The sequence below is a fragment of the Watersipora subatra genome, chromosome 1, assembly GCF_963576615.1.
Source record: "Watersipora subatra chromosome 1, tzWatSuba1.1, whole genome shotgun sequence".
Taxonomy (NCBI): Eukaryota; Metazoa; Bryozoa; class Gymnolaemata; order Cheilostomatida; family Watersiporidae; genus Watersipora; species Watersipora subatra.
In genome coordinates this window covers 71,625,205-71,648,989 of record NC_088708.1, presented here as the reverse complement: position 1 = coordinate 71,648,989, position 23,785 = coordinate 71,625,205, and the positions used below count along the sequence as shown (strand labels likewise).

At 35.8% G+C, this 23,785-nt stretch overlaps 2 protein-coding genes across 2 annotated transcripts in view; one reads left to right on the top strand and one right to left on the bottom strand.

Annotated features, from left to right (window-relative positions):
• Nucleotides 1–11,358: 11,358 nt before the first annotated feature.
• On the top strand, nt 11,359–14,477 carry LOC137404428 (neuropeptide Y receptor type 1-like). The gene is made up of 2 exons (XM_068090631.1): nt 11,359–11,482; nt 13,078–14,477. The coding sequence occupies exon 2, from the start codon at nt 13,145–13,147 to the stop codon at nt 14,279–14,281; it is 1,137 nt and encodes a 378-aa protein (XP_067946732.1). The 5' UTR covers nt 11,359–11,482; nt 13,078–13,144; the 3' UTR covers nt 14,282–14,477.
• A 2,790-nt stretch (nt 14,478–17,267) lies between these two features.
• The window catches only part of LOC137391120 (uncharacterized), an 82,513-nt gene continuing 75,995 nt past the window's right edge, over nt 17,268–23,785 (bottom strand). The window contains exons 17-19 of the mRNA XM_068077487.1: nt 19,505–19,573; nt 19,277–19,347; nt 17,268–17,791 (exon numbers count right to left, since the gene is read on the bottom strand). Coding sequence (XP_067933588.1) covers nt 17,757–17,791; nt 19,277–19,347; nt 19,505–19,573 — 175 coding nt within the window. The 3' untranslated portion in view covers nt 17,268–17,756. The remainder of the gene's footprint in view (nt 17,792–19,276; nt 19,348–19,504; nt 19,574–23,785) is intronic.

Here is a 23,785-nt window from a genome sequence, read left to right as displayed (position 1 = left end):
TATCTGCAAAATCAACAAGCAACGGGCGTTGTGTGTAATGGAGTACATTACCAGAGTTATCCCCCCATGATTTATTGTCAAGTTGTCACACTAAGCTTTTGAACAAATTATGATACTTTCAACTGGATATCTGAATGCCCAAATGATTTCCATGCTCACTGGTTGCTGTAATCTAATCAGATTTTTACCTCATATAGCTTAGTTTTCCTTCATCGGCTGATAGCCGTTTTGGGCCAAAAAACGAAAGGTTTTTTATGCTGTACTTGCCAGTTTTGGCCAGAATTGGCTAAAAAATTGTTTTATACCATCATCAGACAGTTATCAATTATATGCACAAATTAGAACAAAGAAAATAGTTCTTATAATTGATTTATGAGTCTCAAAAGGTCAAAATTTTGGCGAAAATGGATAAAAATGCACTTGAGGGTCATGTTCGGGGCCCATTTAGAAGTACATGTGAAGATTTTAGCCGCAGTATCTCTGCATTTTCCAACAGTTCAGGTCTTAAAGGTACTAGACACAAATTTTCATGTAAGTCCAAGACCTTGCCACAAAAAATGGATTTTTGAGCACTTTTAGCCTATTAGCCTAGCACCTATAGAGGGGTCGGTGAATGCTCAATTTTTTATAAATTGCTAGTAGCCAGCCCATATATACCATGTGTATAGTAAAAATATACAATTATTATCTGGCCCACCAGGGAGCAAGCTTTGCCTGGCACGAGCTATCAAGCATATTATGTAAAAATAAAACTGTTCAGGAACACCCACACAGCATGTGGGAAAAGAAAGTGATGCATACATATCTTTAGTTTATAAGGTAGTGTTGTCAGCGACCCATTCACATTCATGGTCACAGTTAGAAGGCCGAAGTGTAGGCTAGAAGCTAATTGGCTGTCACAAGCGAGTTAAGCATTCCGATTGGTTAGTGTTGTGTTGTTGCAATTAGCTAATGTTTTATCATTTTCATGAGACAGTGTTTGTAAATATTTGAAAAACAATGTCTTTTCCCAGAAAAATCGAGAATTGCTGTAGTATAAACACCTCTTCAGACTATCTTCTGAAACGACTTACAAATTCTCCTAAAGCTTGATATATATGAAAAACTGACATGTGAAGGTTTGCCCTTGGTTTACTGAAGATGGCGTATTTGCCATGTTAAGCTAAGCACTTACCAGTATCAACACTATTGGCACTCAATCTAGCGATGCGTCGTTTGCTCCGGTGAACAGGAAATTCTACAGTTCGTTCTGGAGAGATCTTCTGTTCTTCTGATGCCCGTGCTACAGAGCCTGCGCAAACGACAACACAATTCAGCTATTGAGCTATAGTATTATATAGCCAATTGGTCGGAGGAAACTATTTTCTCAGGTAAAAATGCACCACAATTTGCCCTTGTTAGCAAGATTTTATAAAAAACTAAATAGATTGCTACAAGTTGTGATAGGAAATGTACAAGATAACTCTGTCTCTGAGATAGCCTGTCTCTGATTCCAATACATGCCCAACCAAACTAGAGTAATAAGCTGCCTACACTTTGGAACCTTCAACAGTCGTTAGGGATAGAAGCATTCAGAAACCCAGAAAGAGTAAATGGTAGCTCAAAGCTAAGTGTACTCATGTTTTTGTTACAGATCTTAAATTATAGGGAATTTCAAGGGAAGATAATTCAAGCTTTTTTTATAGATCTCAGAGTAAACAGCAGTAAATGTTAGTAGACAGCTATGCGATTACCAGATCCAATATTTATCACCATGGCTACTCTCATTTTACCATTAATATACGCATCCGTTGATTAGCCTGTGACAATACAATCTATCATTATATCTTTTAGTACAAACAAAGCATGGACTCAATTCAAGTCCTTTTAAAATGGTAAACTCTCAAGTATGGGTACCTAGGTGACGCTAAAGGTCTGCTATCATAATAATGTGCATATTTGATCAGTTCAACATCATGTATAACATCTAATGCTAGCCAAAGTCTATTTATGGTCACACTCAATCAAGCGACTTGGATTAGGATTGTTTCCTTGAGATTCTCAGTCAATGATAAGTTGATGAGCAGGAATGTGTTTATCATCCAAATTATTCTAATTATTCCCTGTATATATTTAGACTTGAAGCTTCCAAAGTGGCTTCACTAAAATAGTGCTTTGTCACTCGCTATTACTTTTATTTACTTGTTAAATCTTCCGTTTTGTGTGGAACTCATCTGACAGCTAACAGAATTATCGCGATGCCAGTAGCGAATAACATTATAAATTTTATAAATTAGTGTTTTAATAATGCTTTTGTGTAATTTCTAATAAATTTTACCATTTAACAACATTTTCAAGTAACAATAATGGGCAAAAAAATCACATTTGGAAAAGATTGATCAGAAGCAGCCAATAGGCCTACCCTATATAATTATAACAATATCCCCCAGTTTTGGAACTAAAATTTCTAAAAGTTGTCCAAACAAAAATCCTTATTCATAGAAGTGATATATTTTTTAATATAACTTTTAAGAATGTCAAAATTTTATGAACAACTTTATAAATTTTTAGAGCGAGCAGATTGAAATAATTTTATATTCACCACTCAAAAGGCAAACAAGGAATGGACAATTATGAAAACATGCAATTATGAATCATATAAAAAGGTCTGCTGTTCTGAAATGAAATAGTTCACTATTTTGATGCAGAGTAAATAAACAAAGGCATATATGGAAGTTTATATCATTCTTCGAGTTTAGATATTCTGATGCTACAAAAATAGCCTTAATAATCTGGAGTGTGATATAATAATGTAGAATAATTAATAATGAAAAATGGGTGTTTTCATCACAGCTGAGAGCTCTCTCTTTCTACCCCTCTCTCTCTCGAGTTTCGTCTTGACAACTAGTTTTTTTATTTTACTAACATTAAATCTAAATCATGCTGAGAAATAAAATCTCATGATTACACTGTTACACATTAATGTAATTTTAAAATGCTGTCAGTGAACCTTGAAATATACTTCAAACATTACAAGAATATTTGCTTTTTTGTCTGTAATCAGTGTTTTATCACCTCAGAATTCAGGGACTACATCTATTAAGATAAAGTTAGCCCCAAATACCGGTGATACTAGCACTGCGCTTATGCTGAGTACATATGACAGGAATGCACGCATCATATGAGCAAAACTGATAGATAAACACATGGAAAGGAAAAGAGATGAAAGAAGAACTTGAAAGACTGATTCTCCAGGGCAGCAATGGGCATGTTAGCTAGTATTATTATAGACTTCTTATTTAAAACAACCGATTCTTACAGACTTCTTATTTAAAACAACCAATTATTATAGACTTCTTATTTAAAACAACCAATTATTATAGACTTCTTATTTAAAACAACCAATCACGGTTTCTTGTTATTAACCCAACTTGACAAGGCCCTTTCAAGTCCATTAAGTCTATAGTAACAGATGGTAATTAGTATGATTATTGTTACTACACTGCTACCAGTGTGCAACCACAAAGTCTTCGCATATGAACCATGTAAGGCGCAGACAGCCTCTCACCGATATATTACATATACACGCAGCGGTGAGAGGACCTTAAAAGGAAACATAATAGCTGAAGGATGTGAACAACAAATTTAAACTGATTGCTGTATGACATCACCCCTAAATGATGTATTTATTTGAAAGTTCAAATGCCGTTGTTGATCAACTTGCACCGATACTAGAATGACACAGAGTTATGACTGACCTCTGAGAGTCCTACGTTTACTCCTGGTCGTCGGAGCTGCCTCTAAATCCTCAATGTCCATAGAGACTGATTGAAGGTCTGTCTGCAGCGAGTGCTTCAAGCTAGACTTCCTCTTTGTGTCTGCTGACTCATTCACTACAAGTAAAAACAACTCCACTCAGCTTTGGCGGACACCCATGCAGAAGATGAGCACCAACAGACTCTGATCAAATATAAACAGCACAAACGTAGCTATAAAAAGAATAACAGCCGACAGCCTGCTAAATAATTGAAATATTTCAAAGTTTTGAGAGGGCTAAAGGAGTCATCCTTCCTCTGTACTTGTAGGCTCAAGCTAAGTAAAAAAAGATAATCAGACGTAATGTGAAGGAGCGGTTTCTTGCATTTACATTTGAGTACAGTTTTCAGCTATTTTCTATTGCAGTCGCGAAATGTGTTGATGCGTATTCGTTGAAGTTATCTAAAAACTTTCGCACCATTTACTGCTATAGAAAAGGTAATAAGAAAATAGAGAGATGAATCTTTACTCAGATATGCATAAACCTTGAAAGCATTGTGACTTGTCTACAAATGGTTGTTACTGTAGATATGTTTGTTATGATAGCTTGATCGCAAGCACCAATCTCATACATAGAAAGAAATACAGGTTCTAAATCGACCAACGAGCTACCACCGTTGACGCTGCAGCAATTTTATTCAATCCCATAATTGACCTGTAATAGATATAATGAACAGACAGATGACAGTAATTCCTAATGAATGAATGCAAAAAAGGTAGAATAAAAACAAGAGCTTGATCTAGCGACTATACAAGTAACCCGCTGCCTTCACACTCAGCTGTGTTTAACCAACCATCACAATGACTCTACTGCAGTTTCAATCGCGCGTGAGAAGGTGATCAACTGATATGAATATTTTAGGAAACCTAAAAACCGTGTGAGACTTACAATTTAAAGACAGAAGTTTAAAGTAAAACAGTAAAACATAGTAAAATGTTTATACAAGTTTTTGATCAGTAAAACAGTCCAAATGGAATCTGAAATATTACACACACGTATATTTGACTCTAGACCTCATTCATGTATAATTGTGGAAGTCATCTGGGCAAGCGTTTCAGGAAGATCAGGAAGATAAGAGGCAAATGATTAAACTTGTTTATCAATCTTTCCCAACACCATCTACAGACTCATAGTTTACAATAAACTTATAGTTTACAATAGACTTGTAGTTTACAATAGACTCATAGTTTATAATAGACTTATAGTTTACAATAGACTCATAGTTTATAATAGACTTATAGTTTACAATAGACTTATAGTTTATAATAGACTTATAGTTTACAGTAGACCTATAGTTTACAATAGACTCATAGTTTACAATAGACTCATAGTTTACAATAGACTTATAGTTTACAATAGACTTATAGTTTACAATAGACTTATAGTTTACAATAGACTTATAGTTTATAATAGACTTATAGTTTATAATAGACTTATAGTTTATAATAGACTTATAGTTTACAATAGACTCATAGTTTACAATAGACTCATAGTTTACAATAGACTTATAGTTTACAATAGACTTATAGTTTACAATAGACTTACAGTTTATAATAGACTCATAGTTTATAATAGACTTATAGTTTACAATAGACTCATAGTTTATAATAGACTTATAGTTTACAATAGACTTATAGTTTATAATAGACTTATAGTTTACAGTAGACCTATAGTTTACAATAGACTCATAGTTTACAATAGACTCATAGTTTACAATAGACTTATAGTTTACAATAGACTTATAGTTTATAATAGACTCATAGTTTATAATAGACTTATAGTTTACAATAGACTCATAGTTTATAATAGACTTATAGTTTACAATAGACTTATAGTTTATAATAGACTTATAGTTTACAGTAGACCTATAGTTTACAATAGACTCATAGTTTACAATAGACTCATAGTTTACAATAGACTTATAGTTTACAATAGACTTATAGTTTACAATAGACTTATAGTTTATAATAGACTTATAGTTTACAATAGGCTTATAGTTTATAATAGACTTATAGTTTACAATAGACTCATAGTTTACAATAGACTTATAGTTTACAATAGACTTATAGTTTACAATAGACTTATAGTTTATAATAGACTTATAGTTTACAGTAGACCTATAGTTTACAATAGACTCATAGTTTACAATAGACTCATAGTTTACAATAGACTTATAGTCTACAATAGACTTATAGTTTACAATAGGCTTATAGTTTATAATAGACTTATAGTTTATAATAGACTTATAGTTTACAATAGACTTATAGTTTACAATAGACTCATAGTTTACAATAGACTTATAGTTTGCAATAGACTTATAGTCTACAATAGACTTATAGTTTATAATAGACTTATAGTTTACACTAGACTTATAGTTTACAATAGACTTATAGTTTACAATAGACTTATAGTTTATAATAGACTTATAGTTTACAGTAGACCTATAGTTTACAATAGACTCATAGTTTACAATAGACTCATAGTTTACAATAGACTTATAGTTTACAATAGACTTATAGTTTACAATAGACTTATAGTTTATAATAGACTTATAGTTTACAATAGGCTTATAGTTTATAATAGACTTCTAGTTTACAATAGACTTATAATTTATAAGAGACTTATAGTTTACAGTAGACCTATAGTTTACAATAGACTCATAGTTTACAATAGACTCATAGTTTACAATAGACTTATAGTTTACAATAGACTTATAGTTTACAATAGACTTATAGTTTATAATAGACTTATAGTTTACAATAGGCTTATAGTTTATAATAGACTTCTAGTTTACAATAGACTTATAGTTTATAATAGACTTATAGTTTACAGTAGACCTATAGTTTACAATAGGCTTATAGTTTATAATAGACTTCTAGTTTACAATAGACTTATAGTTTATAATAGACTTATAGTTTACAGTAGACCTATAGTTTACAATAGACTCATAGTTTACAATAGACTCATAGTTTACAATAGACTTATAGTTTACAATAGACTTATAGTCTACAATAGACTTATAGTTTATAATAGACTTATAGTTTACACTAGACTTATAGTTTACAATAGACTTATAGTTTACAATAGACCTATAGTTTACGGTTGAATTATAGTTCAAAATAAGGTAACATAATTATGCGATTTAGAAATTTACAGATTTAAAACACTAGTCTGACTGGTAAATTGAGATGCTTGAAAAAAGAAAGGAAATAAGTAGCAATAACAAAAATAAAAGATTAATCAAACAATTTTCCCCTATTATTATGCTGTCTATGAGAAAAGACACAGCATAAAACATGCCTTTGGCTGCTTAGTAAATACGTTCTGAACTCGGCGTTCAGTAAAAACATTGAAGCTGTTTGGTTTTTGTCAAGTATTAAAATATACTTTGTTTATTGATGCGAAGATGAAGGGTCTCACAGCGTAGACTCCTACTGAGGTACAGGGTCTTGCGGAGTAAACGCCTACTGCTATATATACTGTCTGAGGTACAGGGTCTCACAACACAGACTCCTACAGGTGCAGAATAAACCTTTGAAGCCAATAAATTAGCACGCAAATTCAATATTTATCTTGTAAATCATACCCTTACTAACACTTGACTAGGTCAGCATAGCGGCAACTGAATGCTAGCAGCCATTAAGCTTCATGAGGTCAGCATGGCATTGTCTCAACACTGGCAGCTATTACACTTTATAAGGTCAGGTTGGCAGCAATTCCTTGTTAGCGGTAGGACTACTAAAGCAAGAGAACTTCCACTGATCACATGATATCACTTGGAGAAATATAATATACATAATATCACTAGAAATTCCACTGTCATACAGCCCACGACCAAAGTGATAATTGAAAAAAAGAAAGGGTACTGTTGGTTGTTGAAAAAGTAGTTTTCAGCAGGAATTGACAGAGTATAGTGTAAATGAGACTTGTTTGAGTTGATATAAAATAAATTTGAGGGAGCATGACTCTAAAAAAGTGCAACTAATAATTTATTTTGGATGTAAAGTTGGTTTGAAACCAGATATACGAGTAATTGGTTAATTATTGATATTGTAATATCTATTATAAGTATACAGTATCTGTTAATGGTCGTGCAGTCTAGTGCAGTCTAGTCTCCTCTCTTTTGCATTGTAGGATTTGGTCATTGATAGCTAATCGAGTGATGCGCTCCCTAGCGAAGTTGTTAACAAGTAAGTCATTGATGTTTCGAACTCGAGAGAGAGCAACAAACGATATTCCAGCGGTCATTTCGTGATGGCCTATATCAATGACAGCTTTAGCCATGGTAAGACCTTGACTCTTGTGTATTGTCAAACCCCATGCTAGATCGAGAGGAATGCCTGTACGGCTAAGGCTAACGCGTCGACGAAGGACAATGATGTCAATTTGTTGTAATTGGCGAGGTAAATTTATTACAAAGTCATTTACGTTCTGAGGAAAATTGATGACATGACCTCTGAAGCCAAATTGGCCACCACGTGGAAGACGGAATATAGACATTGTAGGATTAACCTGAGCAATGAGTAACTGTTCTATAAGTGTAAGAGAAGATAACAATTCAACAGATGGACCTGGGTCCATATTGTTGGCTGCACTGAATTTATTAACAGCGTCAGGTCTAACTTGTTGACACGTATGACATAGTTGTATTTGAGCATTGTATGTAATAAAATGTTTTTCATTACATTCAGTACATGTGAGCTGTGATATGTTGTTCTCAAGTCTGCCTAAAAAGTTGTTACGCAGTTCTTGAAAATCAGGATAGTCTAAAGATTGAAAATGAGGAATGTGATGAAGGGGGGGGGGGGCATTATTGGGAGGAGCAATATTGTTTTGTGCAATATTTTCATTGTCAATGAGGTCCATAAAATCATGATCATCATCTGGAAACAAAGGGGCTGTCAAGTCGATGTCATTTACATCGCCTACAACATCTACTAAAGAATTATCTGAATCAGATGAGTTGTTATTATTAATTTGAGTAGCGTGTTGTTGAACATTAGCATTTGATGTAGATGGTTGCTGTGAGGATCTATTTATCCTCCTATTTATCCTATTTATCCTCCTATTGCGCTGTAATAATTGAGAGACACGTGGACGGCCACTGCGTCGGCTGCGACGTGGTGTTCTGGGAAGTTGTATGTCCATGGTAGTAGTCAAGTTGTTTTGAAATTAAATTCAAAGTCAATTATGCAAAACAAAAGGTTGTAAAAAAATCACACCTAATCCACTACTATCACAAAGATATGCTCTACAACCCGATTTTACTGAAAATCGCCACAAAACGTTTAAAAAACTTGGTTTAATACAACAATAAATCACACCTAATCTACTACTATCTCAAACCTGTTTCACAACACTAAAAAATATTAATTAAAGCTGTAGGCCTAACCTACTGTAATTTAACAATAAGTAACTTAACAATAACGTAATTTAATAATTAATTTAATAATGTTAATGGAATTTCTAGTTTAATAATGTAACTTAACAACAATTAGCAATAAGGAAATATGTTTATTATACATGTAACTCTGAAATGCAAAGTTAGAAGTAAAATGGCAAGCTACTGTGTACTATACACAGTTTGAAAGTTGGTTGTGTTGAATGTAGAATGGTACTGATAGCGATCTTTAACAGAAAGCAAGTATGAGCTTTGACGCGTCTGCAAGTTTTCTGCAAACTGCAGCAAAATGAAAGCTGTTATAAAAGTGTTATAAAGCTGTAGGCCTAATCTACTGTATTGTATGTAATTTAACAACAACAATAAGGAAATATGTTTATTATAACTCTGAAATGCAAAATTAAAAGTAAAATGACAAGCTACTGTGTACTATACACAGTTTGAAAGTTGGTTGCGTTGAATGTAGAATGGTTTTGATAGCGATCTTTAACAGAAAGCAAGTATGAGCGTTCACACTTCTGAAAGTTTTCTGCAAACTGCAGCAAAATAAAAAAAAGTTATCGTCATAAACGGGTGTTGTAGTTCGGCCCTAGCTGGTAGGTAAGTTGTAAAGAATTTCGGCTAACGTTTTAAATAATGAAACCTTCGGTGATTGGATAAAAAACATAGGCTGATAAACGGTGTACCACAATTTCGTATCTGTAAATCAGTCTACGCCTCAAACGGTCTACGTTTATTACAAAAACCTTCGAATAAATTCGATTACAAGTAAACAACACCATAGACTGGTGAAATGAGCACGGTTTTCTCGTGAAATACGCACTACTAAATAGTTCTACAATCGGTCGCACGGCTTTATTGGCGTTTCAATTTTCGGTCTTAACTTTTATTAAACCGAGCTTTTCAAGCTTTTTGTGGCAATTTTCGTTGAAATTTATCTGTCTATTTGTGTATAATCCGATCAGATGGGTAAGTTTTAAGATATTATCGAAGGTTTACAAAGACTTGGTAACATATTTAAATAGGTTTAAATGTGTTTTGTATCATTATTATACTTTAACGACTTTACATTCCGATGCTTAAATTTGTTGATGAAATTTCTTGACGAGGGTTCGTCTCATTGTTGATGAATAATTTTCGTAAGTTGTGTGCACATGCATTTATCATAAAAACTCCCACACTTCCGCTCCGCTCGTGTGGTCGTGGGATAATACATAATATTACTATACATAAGTATTATGTCTCACATGCTGATGCAGCCAGGTAAAACTGCATATTAACACGTTAATCCTCAGTATGAATAATTTTATACTAAAACAGGCTTTTCATGCCAGATTCATGATAAACTTATGTGAATAATGAGTTGTAGCAATAGCTGTAAAATTTCATAATGTCCTAGGATGGTTTGTGTCAAAGTTGAATTCAACTTCTCAAAATATGTTTGCCTTTCAACACGTACTGCTCGCCTTGTTGCCTTTTATATGACTTTTTACCATAGCACGTGTGTTTGAGACATCAAAATCATTTTCTGTCACTATACCTACCATATGTCATTACTGGCCAGGACATGTGTCAACATAAAACATGAAAGGTCAATACTAGGACACAACACACTTACTCAGTGATATTAGCGAGTCTGAACTGTGTTCACATGTAATCGATATATGTAGTACTACTAGAAGCAGTGGAGCATTTTTTTTGAACTCAAAGATGACAGGTTTACATCGTACAGTGAGCTCGTAATGATTCCATGCCTCACTTAAGATGCCAACACAGTAGCTAAATGACAGACCTCATATAGATGTAGTGTAGAACGTCAATAGATGTTATTCTGATAGCGCTGTTAATTAACAACTGTAACAGGTCAAGGAAAAGATGACCTATGTCATGGATTTCACAACAGGGGTAGTAAGGAAGTCTATGAAATCATAGTCACAGATAAAGTCGCGTGGAATTCATTCATGCGAGACGATAATCACACTGCTGGTGCGAATATACAGGCTTCATATCTCTAGGGAGGCGTGTCATAAACAGAAATATCTCTAAAATCTAAGCCTATGTTAAAAATGTGAGGGACGGCATGCCGACCCCATTGATGTGATTCAACTAAACTAGACTAGAACAACCCACAAAATAATCAAATTTCGAGATGTGGGCATATAGCATTTAAAGGGACCAGTCAATATAGCCCAATCTTTTCTTGAAGTCTAGAGGAAACTCTTTACAAGTCAACAGCAATCTGAATACTTAGCTAGAGTGATATTGGAAGACATTCGCTTTCTCTGGTGAGTCGGCAGGTTTTTTGAGGTGACAATATGATAGTATTCTATTTTAGTTACCTTCAGATTATGTTGTTTCTGATCAAGTAGCTGTGGTGGCTTCACTATGGCCACCCTTCCATCATGGCTGACTTTACTAAAGAACTTACCAGCTGAGTGACCAGCTTAGTCGAAAGTCCTTTTTTTTCTAACTCAGTAAACAGCTTAACACAATGATTTATTTTATATATAAATCTTAGCAAGTCATTCGACTAATTCAAATATCTAAAAAACTATTATATTATTTTAGAGCTTTTGCAAATAAATTGAGAAAAGCCTAACAAATACAGGCTGGAGTAAATTTTGAGCCTAGGTCTAATGATATGGCTACTGTGATCAGAATTTCATCAACATCCACAATTCACTCTCAACTTCTGTACAAACTGGGCTATGAAACTGTCAGTGCGGTGGGACCATGGGGCGTTGCCTCATCATTAGAAGTTATGCGAGACAGAAAGTCATCATTGTTTCATTCTCGTTGACTGAATTCTAGGATGATTTGTTGTTCAACCATCACCAATAGTTTACTGTCTCCTGTATGCCAACTCGCTCACAGCTTATATTCAAGTTTTTGTCAATAACCGTTCATGGCTGCAGATAGCGAGCACTAAATGTGACCGGATTTGACATTCGGTATGTACACGCAGCCATTCCCTGATAGCATCTAAATGGCACGCCGTTGACTGCAGCACTCATGCTGACCTACTGTATGTCAACGAATTGCTAACAGATGTTATTTGACACGAATTGTCAACGTTGAATCTTTAATGGAATGGCTACTCAGCTCTGCCTTCATAATTGAAAGTGCCTTCATAAATGAGAAAAAGGAATGAAAATGCCACACTCTCACATCTTGTAGTCAAGCCCTGTACCATCTTAATATGCTACAGTCTTAACTGCCTTTAGGGACCATGATTTAAAAAATAGGAAATATCAAATGCAAAATGATATACTAGGCTTGAGCCAACAGAATTGCATAATTGTGATAGCTTTGGTTATACTTAAAACTCTGAAAAAGCTTCATATTAAACCGCAGTCGGTAGAAGCAATTATAAATACTTCCAGTTTTGTATCCTCGTAGGGCTTTCAGACACGCAACTATCATTAATTTAAAATCAATGCCTTGCATCATCTTATGATATAGTCTTAATAATAGAACAAATCTCAACCAGTGAAGATTTGTGATGCTGTTTCCTAGCCTTACGAACACAGACACCCGGGCATGTATGCTCGGGTGTCTGCGTTCCCTACCCTTACGAACACAGACACCCGGGCATGTATGCTAGAGCTTGGATTCACAGAAAGTAATTGCTGTGTTTACAAACTGCACAAACAACAGATCAGTCTCTAAACGGTTAAATCATCTGATGTTTATCCGCAGGCTGATAAGAGCAATACAAACATGTTAATCGACTCAGGATCAAATCACAGCCTATAATCACTTGTCTAAGTGTTAATAGAGTGATCAACTGTCAATTAGCATCCACTAAGGATTATCTGAATAGACAGTAAGCTAAACACGGACTCGCTCGCCTCCGCTAATGTTTGTATGTTTGTTTCAGGTACCTTCACTAGATGAAATTACCCTTCATGAGTTGATTTACTTTTTACGATTGTCGAGTGGCGACGATGGCAAACAGCATATCTGGAATAAATAGGAGTTACGTCTGGGCCTGGGATGATAAGCAAGGATGGAATTACACTACATATTTCTCTTTCTTTAACGATTTCGGTAGACCCGATGAAAACATGAAATATTTTGAGTTCGTTACTATCGTACTTCTGTGTTTGTGTAGCCTTGTGATAAACTTTTTGTTAATACTGTTTTTTCTCACAAAGAAGGAATTACGTACTGACCTGAACATGTACACAGTCAACATTATGATGAGCAGTATTTTATTTTTACCATTTGCTATGATGATAGGCTGTAGCAGGTTATCTGATGATGGCTGGCTATTTGGTGCCATCTGGTGTCAAACTTCACTCTACATTATTGTAACAGTAGCTTTTATTAAAATTTGTTTGATGACATTGATCAGCGTAGACCGCTATCTCAGAGTCGTCCACTCCCATAACCGTCACATTGGTAGAAGGTTGTCCATAGCGTTAATGGTAACAGCCTGGATACTACCAGCAGCTACTCTCGCGGCAATGGTCTACCCCAACACAGAAGTAAAATACATAGGAGATTTATATAACGGAATCACTATATGTACCGTCGCTTTCAAGTACCATCCAACCATATCCAACAGCCTAGTTTACTTTGCAACTCTATTTTCCATAGAATATCTTCTTCCGACAAGCATTCTCATTGGCTGCTATGTGCTTATCATGAAAAGAATCAAACAATCAACAGCCCGACTGCTTAAGCACAGTAATCAGCCGCAGAAACTATCCTTGAGCTCCAAATCTGTCGACAAAGGTCTTCGAACCAACATGCGACGGAGGCGAACCACAATCATACTTATCACCATTGTTGTGCTTTTCCTGATCATGTGGACTCCCTTCTTTGTTTTACTCGCCGGGGTAACTCTAGACATGAACCTGGAGACTTATGAGCTGTCTTCCCGATGGGTTATAGGGCAAGTCTGCGTAATGCTCCTAAATACTCTTGTCGAGCCATTCTTATACTCATTTACTACAGGTAAAGTGCGCGGTGAACTGAGGAAATCCTTCAAAAGCCTCCGCCACCCCAACTCTAATGCCATCGGAAGCGCAGGCATAGTCGAGGAAACTTCCACTCAGCTGCACAGCTGCGAGACCTGATATTTCCCAAATGGCTGAACTAGACGGTTACTACCACTTATTAGAAATGCTGTAGTCAACATTTCAAGGTCTTTTGTCTCACAGCCAGGAAAGCCTAACCAGCCTCAATTAAATATTTATTTTCAACTTGAATTAAACTTCACTATAATTGACATGGTATATTTTGTGATCAAATAAAATTCATGCCTAAACAGTACTACAACTTATACGGTAATTAAGAATTGTAAAACACCAACAATGAGATATGGCCATGTAAAAATAGTAAACTTAGCTAGAGTTCTAAGACATCAAGGTAGAGCAGGCGAGTCAACCCATCAAACCTTTAGAGCAACAAACATTTTGCTATATATTATTAATTGAATGAAAGGTGATTTGGTAATGACACGCTGAATGGTAAAGTCGACAAAATGACAGAAACGTGACAAGTTAGTTTTTTGTGCGAATTGGTTGTGAATTGCATATATCCATCTCTATACTCATATCAGCAGTGAAGTTGGTCTCCGCATCCTCTGTTGTATATTAGAGCTTGATACAAAACTATGTATCTGCCATAGATATAGTAAACCCTAGATATGCGAATAATCAAAACAAGTGAGGCCTATAATTAGCATGACGCAACGTCATGGTGATGTGCAAAGCAATCAGCTGATCTATTAACTCCTATTGACTTAGCACTAAAAACTGCTCAATTTTTCCATAGTTTGTGCATCTGAGACTGCATACTTTATTGAAAATATGTAAAACTTATATGCAGTAATACTTCAACTTACAAGTGCCCTAACGTACGAGAAACTTGAGGTACGAGCCAGCTTTTAAGCAAGTTTTAGCACTAAAATACGAGCCATGTTTGAGATACGGGCACATGAGACAGTTGCCAAGTATGTCGGAGGTGTTTTATGAGAACAGCATCACTCTGTATTTTCAACTGCTCAGATTATACTTTTGTACCATGTTTAACATGTAAAAAATAGACATTTGGACAAGTTGCCTAGCGGTCGTGCATTAACCCTTGGTGACAACACCTGTGTTCGTCCTGATCGCAACACGTTGAAAGGGCGACAAAGGCAAACGTCCTTAGATAGGTTTCTCTTAAAACGGCCGGCTGGTCGTGAGAGCGAAACAAAAGAAAAATTAGCAAACCAGCGAGAAACTTAAAACTATGAACGCCGAAGAAACTTTAATTACGTTAAGTTAAAGATTAAAGTTTGCTTTTAGGTTTGCTTTTAAGTTTGTCTCTTACGACTTGGATAAAATCTAAATTTATCAAAGTCAACTGTTGTAATGAAGGATAACTTATCTCTCCCTCTCTGGCAAATGCTAGCGTTAACCGCTATTGTATGTATTTAATTTTACATTTTAATTAATCACATTTCCTTGCATTATTTTTATTTGTTGTTTTTTGAAAGCATGTGGTAAGTTAGGACAATAACCAACATATTCTTTCTGTTACAATATATTGTTTTGAGTGTTTTATATGCATTTTCAGAGTATGAAAACCTATCAATATGTATTTAATTGTTCTATATATAAATAAATTGCACCAACATGCGAGTAAATTGACATACGGGCTCAGTCTCAGAACGCATTAAGCTTGTAAGTCGAAGTATGACTGTAATGACTTTGGATGAGAAAGGCAAGAATCTTACACACATGGTAATGAATAATACCAATGATTTAGAAGCTTCTATATTATTGATAATACAAAGAGTGACCAAATAGAAATTAAACTAATAACAAACTAATGAATCAAATGAGGTTTAGAAGCAGTTACGCTGGACCACTGTATTAAACACCCATTAGACATGACTGAAAATAACTAGACGAGATAGTTTTTGTCTAAGGTTGGTTGAACTAGATTCCTGCTTTAAAGCGGCATAGTGTTTTCTGATTTTAGTATAGCGATTTAATATAGTTTTGAGTAGACTGTTGGCATGCACTGTACATGTAAAACCTTGATGGAGGTTATGTAATAAGACATATATGTTACTGTCTGTGATGTTACTTGTTTAAAAGCTCTCTGTGTGATACCACAACTCTCCATGTGTGAACGTAGGCACTTTTCTGCAGCAATTCATATTCGGCCTATCAATCTGGTCACCAACCCTCCTCTGTTTTTAACTGAGATTAGGGTTATGTCATCACTATTTCTACTTCTCACTACTTCGACATCGGTCAAGAACTTGATACGCTCATCACATTTGAGTTAGAAAAAAATCCTCATCACCGAACTCCTCATCTTCACCTTCCTCAGCTTTTGTCTCTTCTTTCTTTTTCTTTCTAGCCAGAGAATGTAGCAGGAGTTGGCCAGTTTTTTCAGCCCTGCTCACATCCAGATCAATACAGTTAACATTGGGACATGGTGTGATATCTGCTTTTATGAACAGTGCTCGAAGTGCAGATCTAAAGCACTGCACATCCGGATTATTGTTATAGCCACCCTTAGATCGTATTGTGGAAAACAGAATCTCAATGTGATCCTGGTTGATCTTAAAGGTTAGGAAGTAGTTGATGTAAGGGTAGTTGCTGAAAAGATATTGAGCAATGCCATGTACAGATTTGGCTGCTGACTCAAAACCAATGACGAAATGATGATGATTTTCCTATTATTTTCCACTAGCAGCTTTCAGCTTGGTGTCTTTAATCGGCATAGATAGCTAATGATATTGTTGAGAACTTCTTGTTTTGAGTTGAAGTTCTGTTTTGTTATGGGCAATTCAGGATATACCTGGGGTGTTGTAGTCTCTTCTGATGACATTTCACTAAGAATTTGGTTTTATTGTTATGTTTATGACTTAAAAACTAGCATGCCAAGCGTGATTCCACTACTAAACTTATTGCTCAATTGAAGGCTTTGATGCTGTGATGCACATCACTACGACGTAACGTCGTGAAAACAACAGCCAATTATAGGCCTCACTTTTGCTCCATTGTATTGATAGCTATTCGCCAATCTAGGGTTTACTATATCTATGGTATCTGCATAGACATGTGTGCAACTGTTTTCATGATGCCACGCATAAAATGGTGTGTCTAGTTTTTGAGTAAAATTCCACAACCTTGGCAAGAAGTTGAAAATCCCCTAACACCTTCTCCAAGTCTATGCTTCGCTTTGAATGACTCATGATTCAACTATAAATGATTTGGGAATTCTGATAAGCTCTTAATCCAGTTACTGCTAGATAATTAACCGTATAGGTCATCGACATGGTATGCTTTCACCTTCCCGAATTACATACAGAAACACTTCAAACCTGATAACAATATATAGCTTTGTATTCACTTTCCCGCTGTCTCTACAACCCGAGATAAAATAAAATTATATTCAATGTTGGCCAACAGTAAAAAAGTCTTTCGACAAGGGTTCAACTTTATAGAGGTTGAGCTCCTCAACACATGAGGAGCTTGAGGCACCTGACTAGGTAGTAGTCAGTGGAAACGGCAATGAATACTGTCTCTCCGGAGACTCGCTCTAGTTTCACCTTCCACTAGAGCTCTGCTTTCTCTTCTTACCTACAAAAGTGACAATACCCAGACTACTGACTGCTTATCAATTACAGATTGATAAAATTGACAGATTATTTCAAGTTTTGACAGCCCGAGGAGACTGATACAAACAAACAGGATAATGGAACGTGCATTGCCATAAAACCATAAAAACAGGTGCAAGAATGTGCTGGCAGTGACCACAAATATAAAGAAAATGCTGAAGACCCTGAGCTTGCGAGTATGAAGTATTTCTCAAGATGAAAATTCTAACAAATTATAGACCAGCGACACGCATGAGGGCTAGACTCACTCTAAACATATTCATAGAAGGGGAACTAACGGTGTACCTGCTACCAACTGACAAAGAACAGAAAGACTTCCTGCTTCCTTGTCAGTCAGTGAATATGCCTCGCTAGCGAAAACTTTAAATGCGCTAGAATTACAGGAGGGCTTGTACAATAGTAAAAAATTAATTTAATTATCCAACTTCTGACCGAAGACAGTGACTTGCAAAAAACTAGCACCGCTGAGTCTCTCCTAAATGATTTTGGTTGAAAGTTACTTAGTTTTATGCATTAGCAATTACTAATAATTCCTAAATATAAAGAAATATACAGGGAATCATTTTTTTCAAAATAGCAAATACAAATACTAGCAAATATAAATACAGTGAGCCCTTGCCATAGGATATAAATTTGTTCCAGTGATGGTATCGTAAAGCGAAAATATTGTAGAGTGGTATAGAAACCCATAGCAATTATCTAATGTAGACACCGCTGGTACAAACATCCAAATTTTATGTGTACTGTACATATTAAAAATTAGTAACAAAATAGTATGCTAACCTTAGTAACTATAGTTACCTACGGTAACTTTAGTGTATTTAGTGGTTATGACCTGCAATAAACCGTAACATTACAATGTACTATTTGCAGTACGCACCATAGGCAGTTCTTACCTTTGAGACTGACGTATAAAATAAATGTTGAATTTAACTTGAATGAATTTACCTTACTAAACGCACACTTGAAGCTAAGTTTTAGTACGTATTTTACTAAACTGTAATTTTGTCCTCGTCCAAAATGCTATCCCCCATCTGTTTCCAGTTTCGTTTTCACAATAACCAATAACGCTGAACTGAGAGAGATCAAGCATCGTATCTCTTTCATACGTTGTTGAAAGGATTTTGACGAATAACATATTGGCATCTTCATTGTTCCGATGTATTTTGCCAAATTTGTATTTTGAGAGCAAATTTTTGAGAACAGGGATGAAAAAACACTGTGTACCATGCCATAAGGCGAAAAAACCGTATAACAGGGTAACCATAACCCGAGGGTGCGCTGTACTAGCAAATACAAGTACTAGCAAATAGTAATGGTGACAAGATGTGACAACAATGACAACTGCTCATCCAACCCGTTTGTATACCATGTAATGGTAAGTACAAGTGAGGTCCTTAGATACTACAGTACAAAAGGACAGCTAGAAAATATCAAAAAGACCAACCCGAGTTCTTCGAAGTGCTCGGAGCGTTGTTATAAAGTGATGATGTACCAGGGTCTCCTCTCCTCAGCTTCCTAAGTAAAACAAACATTGATTGATACAACTGCATTAAACTTTATCTCAATAACAATATCATCTTGTAAAACTAGATTCCATTTTCTACAAGTCGTAATCTCAAGTAGAGCTTCTTCACTCATGATAACAAGAGTTCTTAAGCCTCTATAGACTCACCCTCCTAGAGACGGTTCTTTGAAGTTTATATTACGAGCAGCACGCCTTGACCTCTTTGGAGGGGAATGCCTAAAACATTCGCAACATGTTGAGTCATACATTTTCATACATTGTGGTACAACAGCCTGCATAACCATACAGTATATCTCACATAGTTATACAATAGCCAGCATGGTCATACAGTAGCTAACGGTAGCCATACTTTAGCTAGCATAAATATACAGTAGCTAACATAGCCATACAGTAGCTAGCATAGCTATACAGTAGCTAGCATAGTTATCTTATGCTAACACTATATTAGCTAGGATAGCTATAGAGTAGCTAACAAGCCATAGAACAGCTAACATACCATAAGGTCACTAGCACAACTTCATAGCATGACAATTGTATAGGGTTGTAAAGATATTAGTAAATACAGAATAATGAACAGCGCACAGCAATATCTGTAACTAGATGTTCAATTGTGTGTAAAGCTACAACAAATAAAAGATCAGATGCAGGAAAATAGACCATGTTATTCTTCTACGATGGAGTTGACATTATCAGCCGAAGAGGTCGAGTACATCACTGATAGACTGAGTTTACATATAGACCTTAAATGTTACAAGCTGATAATATTTATTATTGAGTGGCCCTGAGATTGCGCTGATAGCGTATGTACACAAACCAGCCATACCGAACCAGCCCTACCGAGTCAGCCATACCGAGCAACAACTGTGACCTAACCAAATTAATGACAACTCCAGCATGACGAGAGCAAAGATTCTTGAAAACCTTCAACTGAGTCATGGTGAGCGTATTGAGGCAACTACTCATACCAGTTCCTCTATATTAATACACAGCATTATCATATTATAGGATTTCTATTAGCCTTAAAAATGGAAATCAAACCAAAAATTTTAAATCGATTGCGTGCGAAAAGTTATATATAGATTGCGGAAGGGAGCCAGCCGGCCCTGCACCTAAAAATAACCTGAGAAAATCTTGCTCAAACGGTTGACTGGTCAATGCAAGGAAGAGAGTCACTAGTCAGAATGGAATTTATCTGTTGCAGAGATTACTATTTATATATGAAGCATTTATGAGATGAAAAGACGAGTGTCCTCGAGGACTTCATGGAATGAAGAAATAGAGGGGTAATTAATAAAAATAAGTAATCTCATTCTATAGTGTGAGCCTTCTCTACTCTCCACTCCCTGTGACAGCTGGGCAAAAGATTTGATGATTTGAGGCAAAATATGTTCAGCCGGAGCAAGAGCAATGTTCTTCGAGTAAATTCTTGTTAGCTTTTCTTTTATCACAAGAGGCTTTCTTCCCTCCCCTTTCTGTGATATAAAAAAGGAAAAACGCTTGTTTTTGCTTAATTATTCATATCCCAAACCCAGAGTCAGCCTTAATTGCTGCTTCACAGAGTGAAATGTTGCCCGCTACAGACAGCTGCGGCTGCACCCGCTATTCATCATCAACCAAACTTCTATATTGATAAAAGGGGAGATCCACAACTAAAAAACCACAGTCACCGCACAAATAACCGAGTCCTTTCCATTAGCTCCCCTAATTGCATGGCTATGATAAGGTTTACCATTCCATAAATAGGGTGATCGGATCGGACGGTTTTCAAAGGACAATAAGAGCTTGGTATAGGCGGTGAATGAGTAAAAAGACATTTTCGAAGGACAAATATGCAGATCTTGTGCTTTGCATTAGACCACACTGTTAAATACAAGAGAGTGTATGCCATAACTAGGGTGGCAGCTGTCAGCAAGTGCTCACACAAAATGAGCTCACTGATTGAAAGACAAGACTTCAGACTGTTTGTAGTTTGAACTGATACAATCGGGTGGAGTGGTGCTTATGCTAGCGATGATATGAGAGGGAATGGATGAGTGCACACGCAAGATGAAGCAACATGGAGGTAGGAAAGTGAGAAAAATGACAATAAAAGTGTCAAATAGTCCAGAAATTTTGAATTTTAGCAGGTTTTGCAGTATATTAAAACAATTAAAAGGTAGTAATAAATACATACTGAGGCAATTACAATGAGAATAAACTGCATGGGCCCCACAATGACTAAATGATGATACGAAGTGACACCGCAAAAAGCACAGCCGAGGAAACTGATATACACTAGATTATTTAGCGACAAGCAGAACTACAAGCAGTTATCTTAACATCCTCTGCAGGTCAGCAGGAAACCATAAATGAGAATGTAACTGGATTCAATGTCATCAATGTGAAAATTAGAGGGTGTGGAGTACTGGGTGAGCAGTACTGGTATGAAGTAGCGCTACTGAGTAGTACTGGGCGGATAGTACTGAGTGGGTAGTACTAGTGTGGAGTACTGGGTGAGCAGTACTGGGTGAGTAGTACTGAGTGAAGAAAACTACAGTCATACCTAGATATAGGAGCTTAATGCTCTGACCCTGAGCTCGTAAGTCAATTTACCCCGTCTCAAGGCACTATTTCTAACAATAAATCACTAAACACAATTTAATTCGTTACCATACTATAAAAACACCACCTAAACAGGATATTTCGGTGGAAAAAAGTGTTTTTAATTGTTGTAATTCCATAACTACAATACCTATTTAGTTGTTATAACTTGTAATAAAATGTAACATCACTATGCACGCTAATGTATGGAGTTTTACCAGCAAAACAGACAAGCATTGTGGACATGGCCATCTGAGGGACTTGGAAGCAATGCGTTTGCTACAATAAACTTGTGCGACCCTACATAATAGGAACTTTACCTTAAATAAATTTAGCTTACTAAAAACACACTTGAAGCAAAGTTTTAATCTTTTACTAATCTTCCTTTAATTTTATTGTCGTAATTTTTGTAGTATCTGTTCCAGGTTAAACGGTTTTTACCTCGCCGTTCACTCTAACTTTTAGCCAACCTTTTAAAAACTGTTTCCAAACTGATTCGAGAAGAAAGACAAAGCAATGCCGTTCTTGAAAGCGACCTCTTGCATACTTGGCCATATAGTGGCCATCAAGAACTGGCTCGTATCTAATAGATTACTCGCAACTCAAGGAAGAAACTCGCCAGAAAGTCAGGTCGTATCTCGAGTTTCTCGTGTGTTGAGGTGTGAATGTAGTTGCGACCACTTCATTATGCGAATTTTTTCAAAATAAGACAAAAGATTTGAACGAGTGAATGTGAAGAGTCTGGTATAATTTAAATATAGTCTACAGAGTAAAAATTTTTTTTACTTCAAGTTAGTTCAAATCTCTACCTCATAACTGTCGCATTGCTAAACCTACACAAACCTCAGTGTTCAGATCTCTACAATAAATCAACAACAACAGTCTTCTTAAACGGTAAAGTTACTATAATATATTACTAGTTCAGTTGTTAAATATAAATTAGTTTCTTACATTTAAGTTCAGGTAGTTTATATAATGTATTTATTTCAATGTTATTGGTAATTAATTGAAGTATTTACAATTAGGTTTTCAGATGCCGAGTGAATTAAACAAATTATGTACCTGTATTATTAACAAATTAATCCTCTGCTCAAACATGATGGTTTTGACATATGAAGCAAATCTCGGAGCGCAATAACTTCCCATGTAGAGCCTTGACTGTGATACAGTGACATCCCTATGATGTCACATAACTTTAATGACTCATAAGCGACTATCATTGCTGAGACATCAATGTAGCCTTGGCTTCAACTACCATGTTTACCCAACACGCAATCAGCCATGAAACCTGATTACCCTAGGACACTTATATTTCGCTAGTATTTAGTCTCGTGAGTAGCTCACAGAGTAAAATTTCGAAGCAACTTAATTTCGCAGCTCTGATGAGTGCGAAAATATAGTGATGTGAAAATAAATGCAGTGGAACAAACATAATTAGATTCCTCAGGTTCAGTTCACCGATGAAAAAAATTTCAATTTGCGATTAGATTGTAATTGTGAACCGCAGGTAGAATGGTGTGGGCAAGGTCGATAATGCAATTTGATCGCTTGCTGCCATTTGTTTCTTGGACTATCAACAGGCCCGTTTTCACTGGGGCAGCTGGCCGGCTGAGCCGCCCCAACTTTTTGGAATTTTTTTACGGTAAGTACCTACTCGGATAACTCGCCCTCAGATAAAATGTAACATTTCATCTCAAACACAAGGTCAACTCAAACGGATTTGTTTCGTCAGTTCCAACGCAATGATAAATTCCTTCAGATAACTCGACCTCAACATCATTTATTCGAAAAGTTATTTGCCCAACGGCCATGGACGCGGTTTTTATCGCTGTAGAATATCACTTCATT

What these genes read in the sequence shown, in the direction of transcription:
- LOC137404428 (XM_068090631.1), top strand. Translation starts at nt 13,145, where the DNA reads ATGGCAAACAGCATATCTGGAATAAATAGGAGTTACGTCTGGGCCTGG.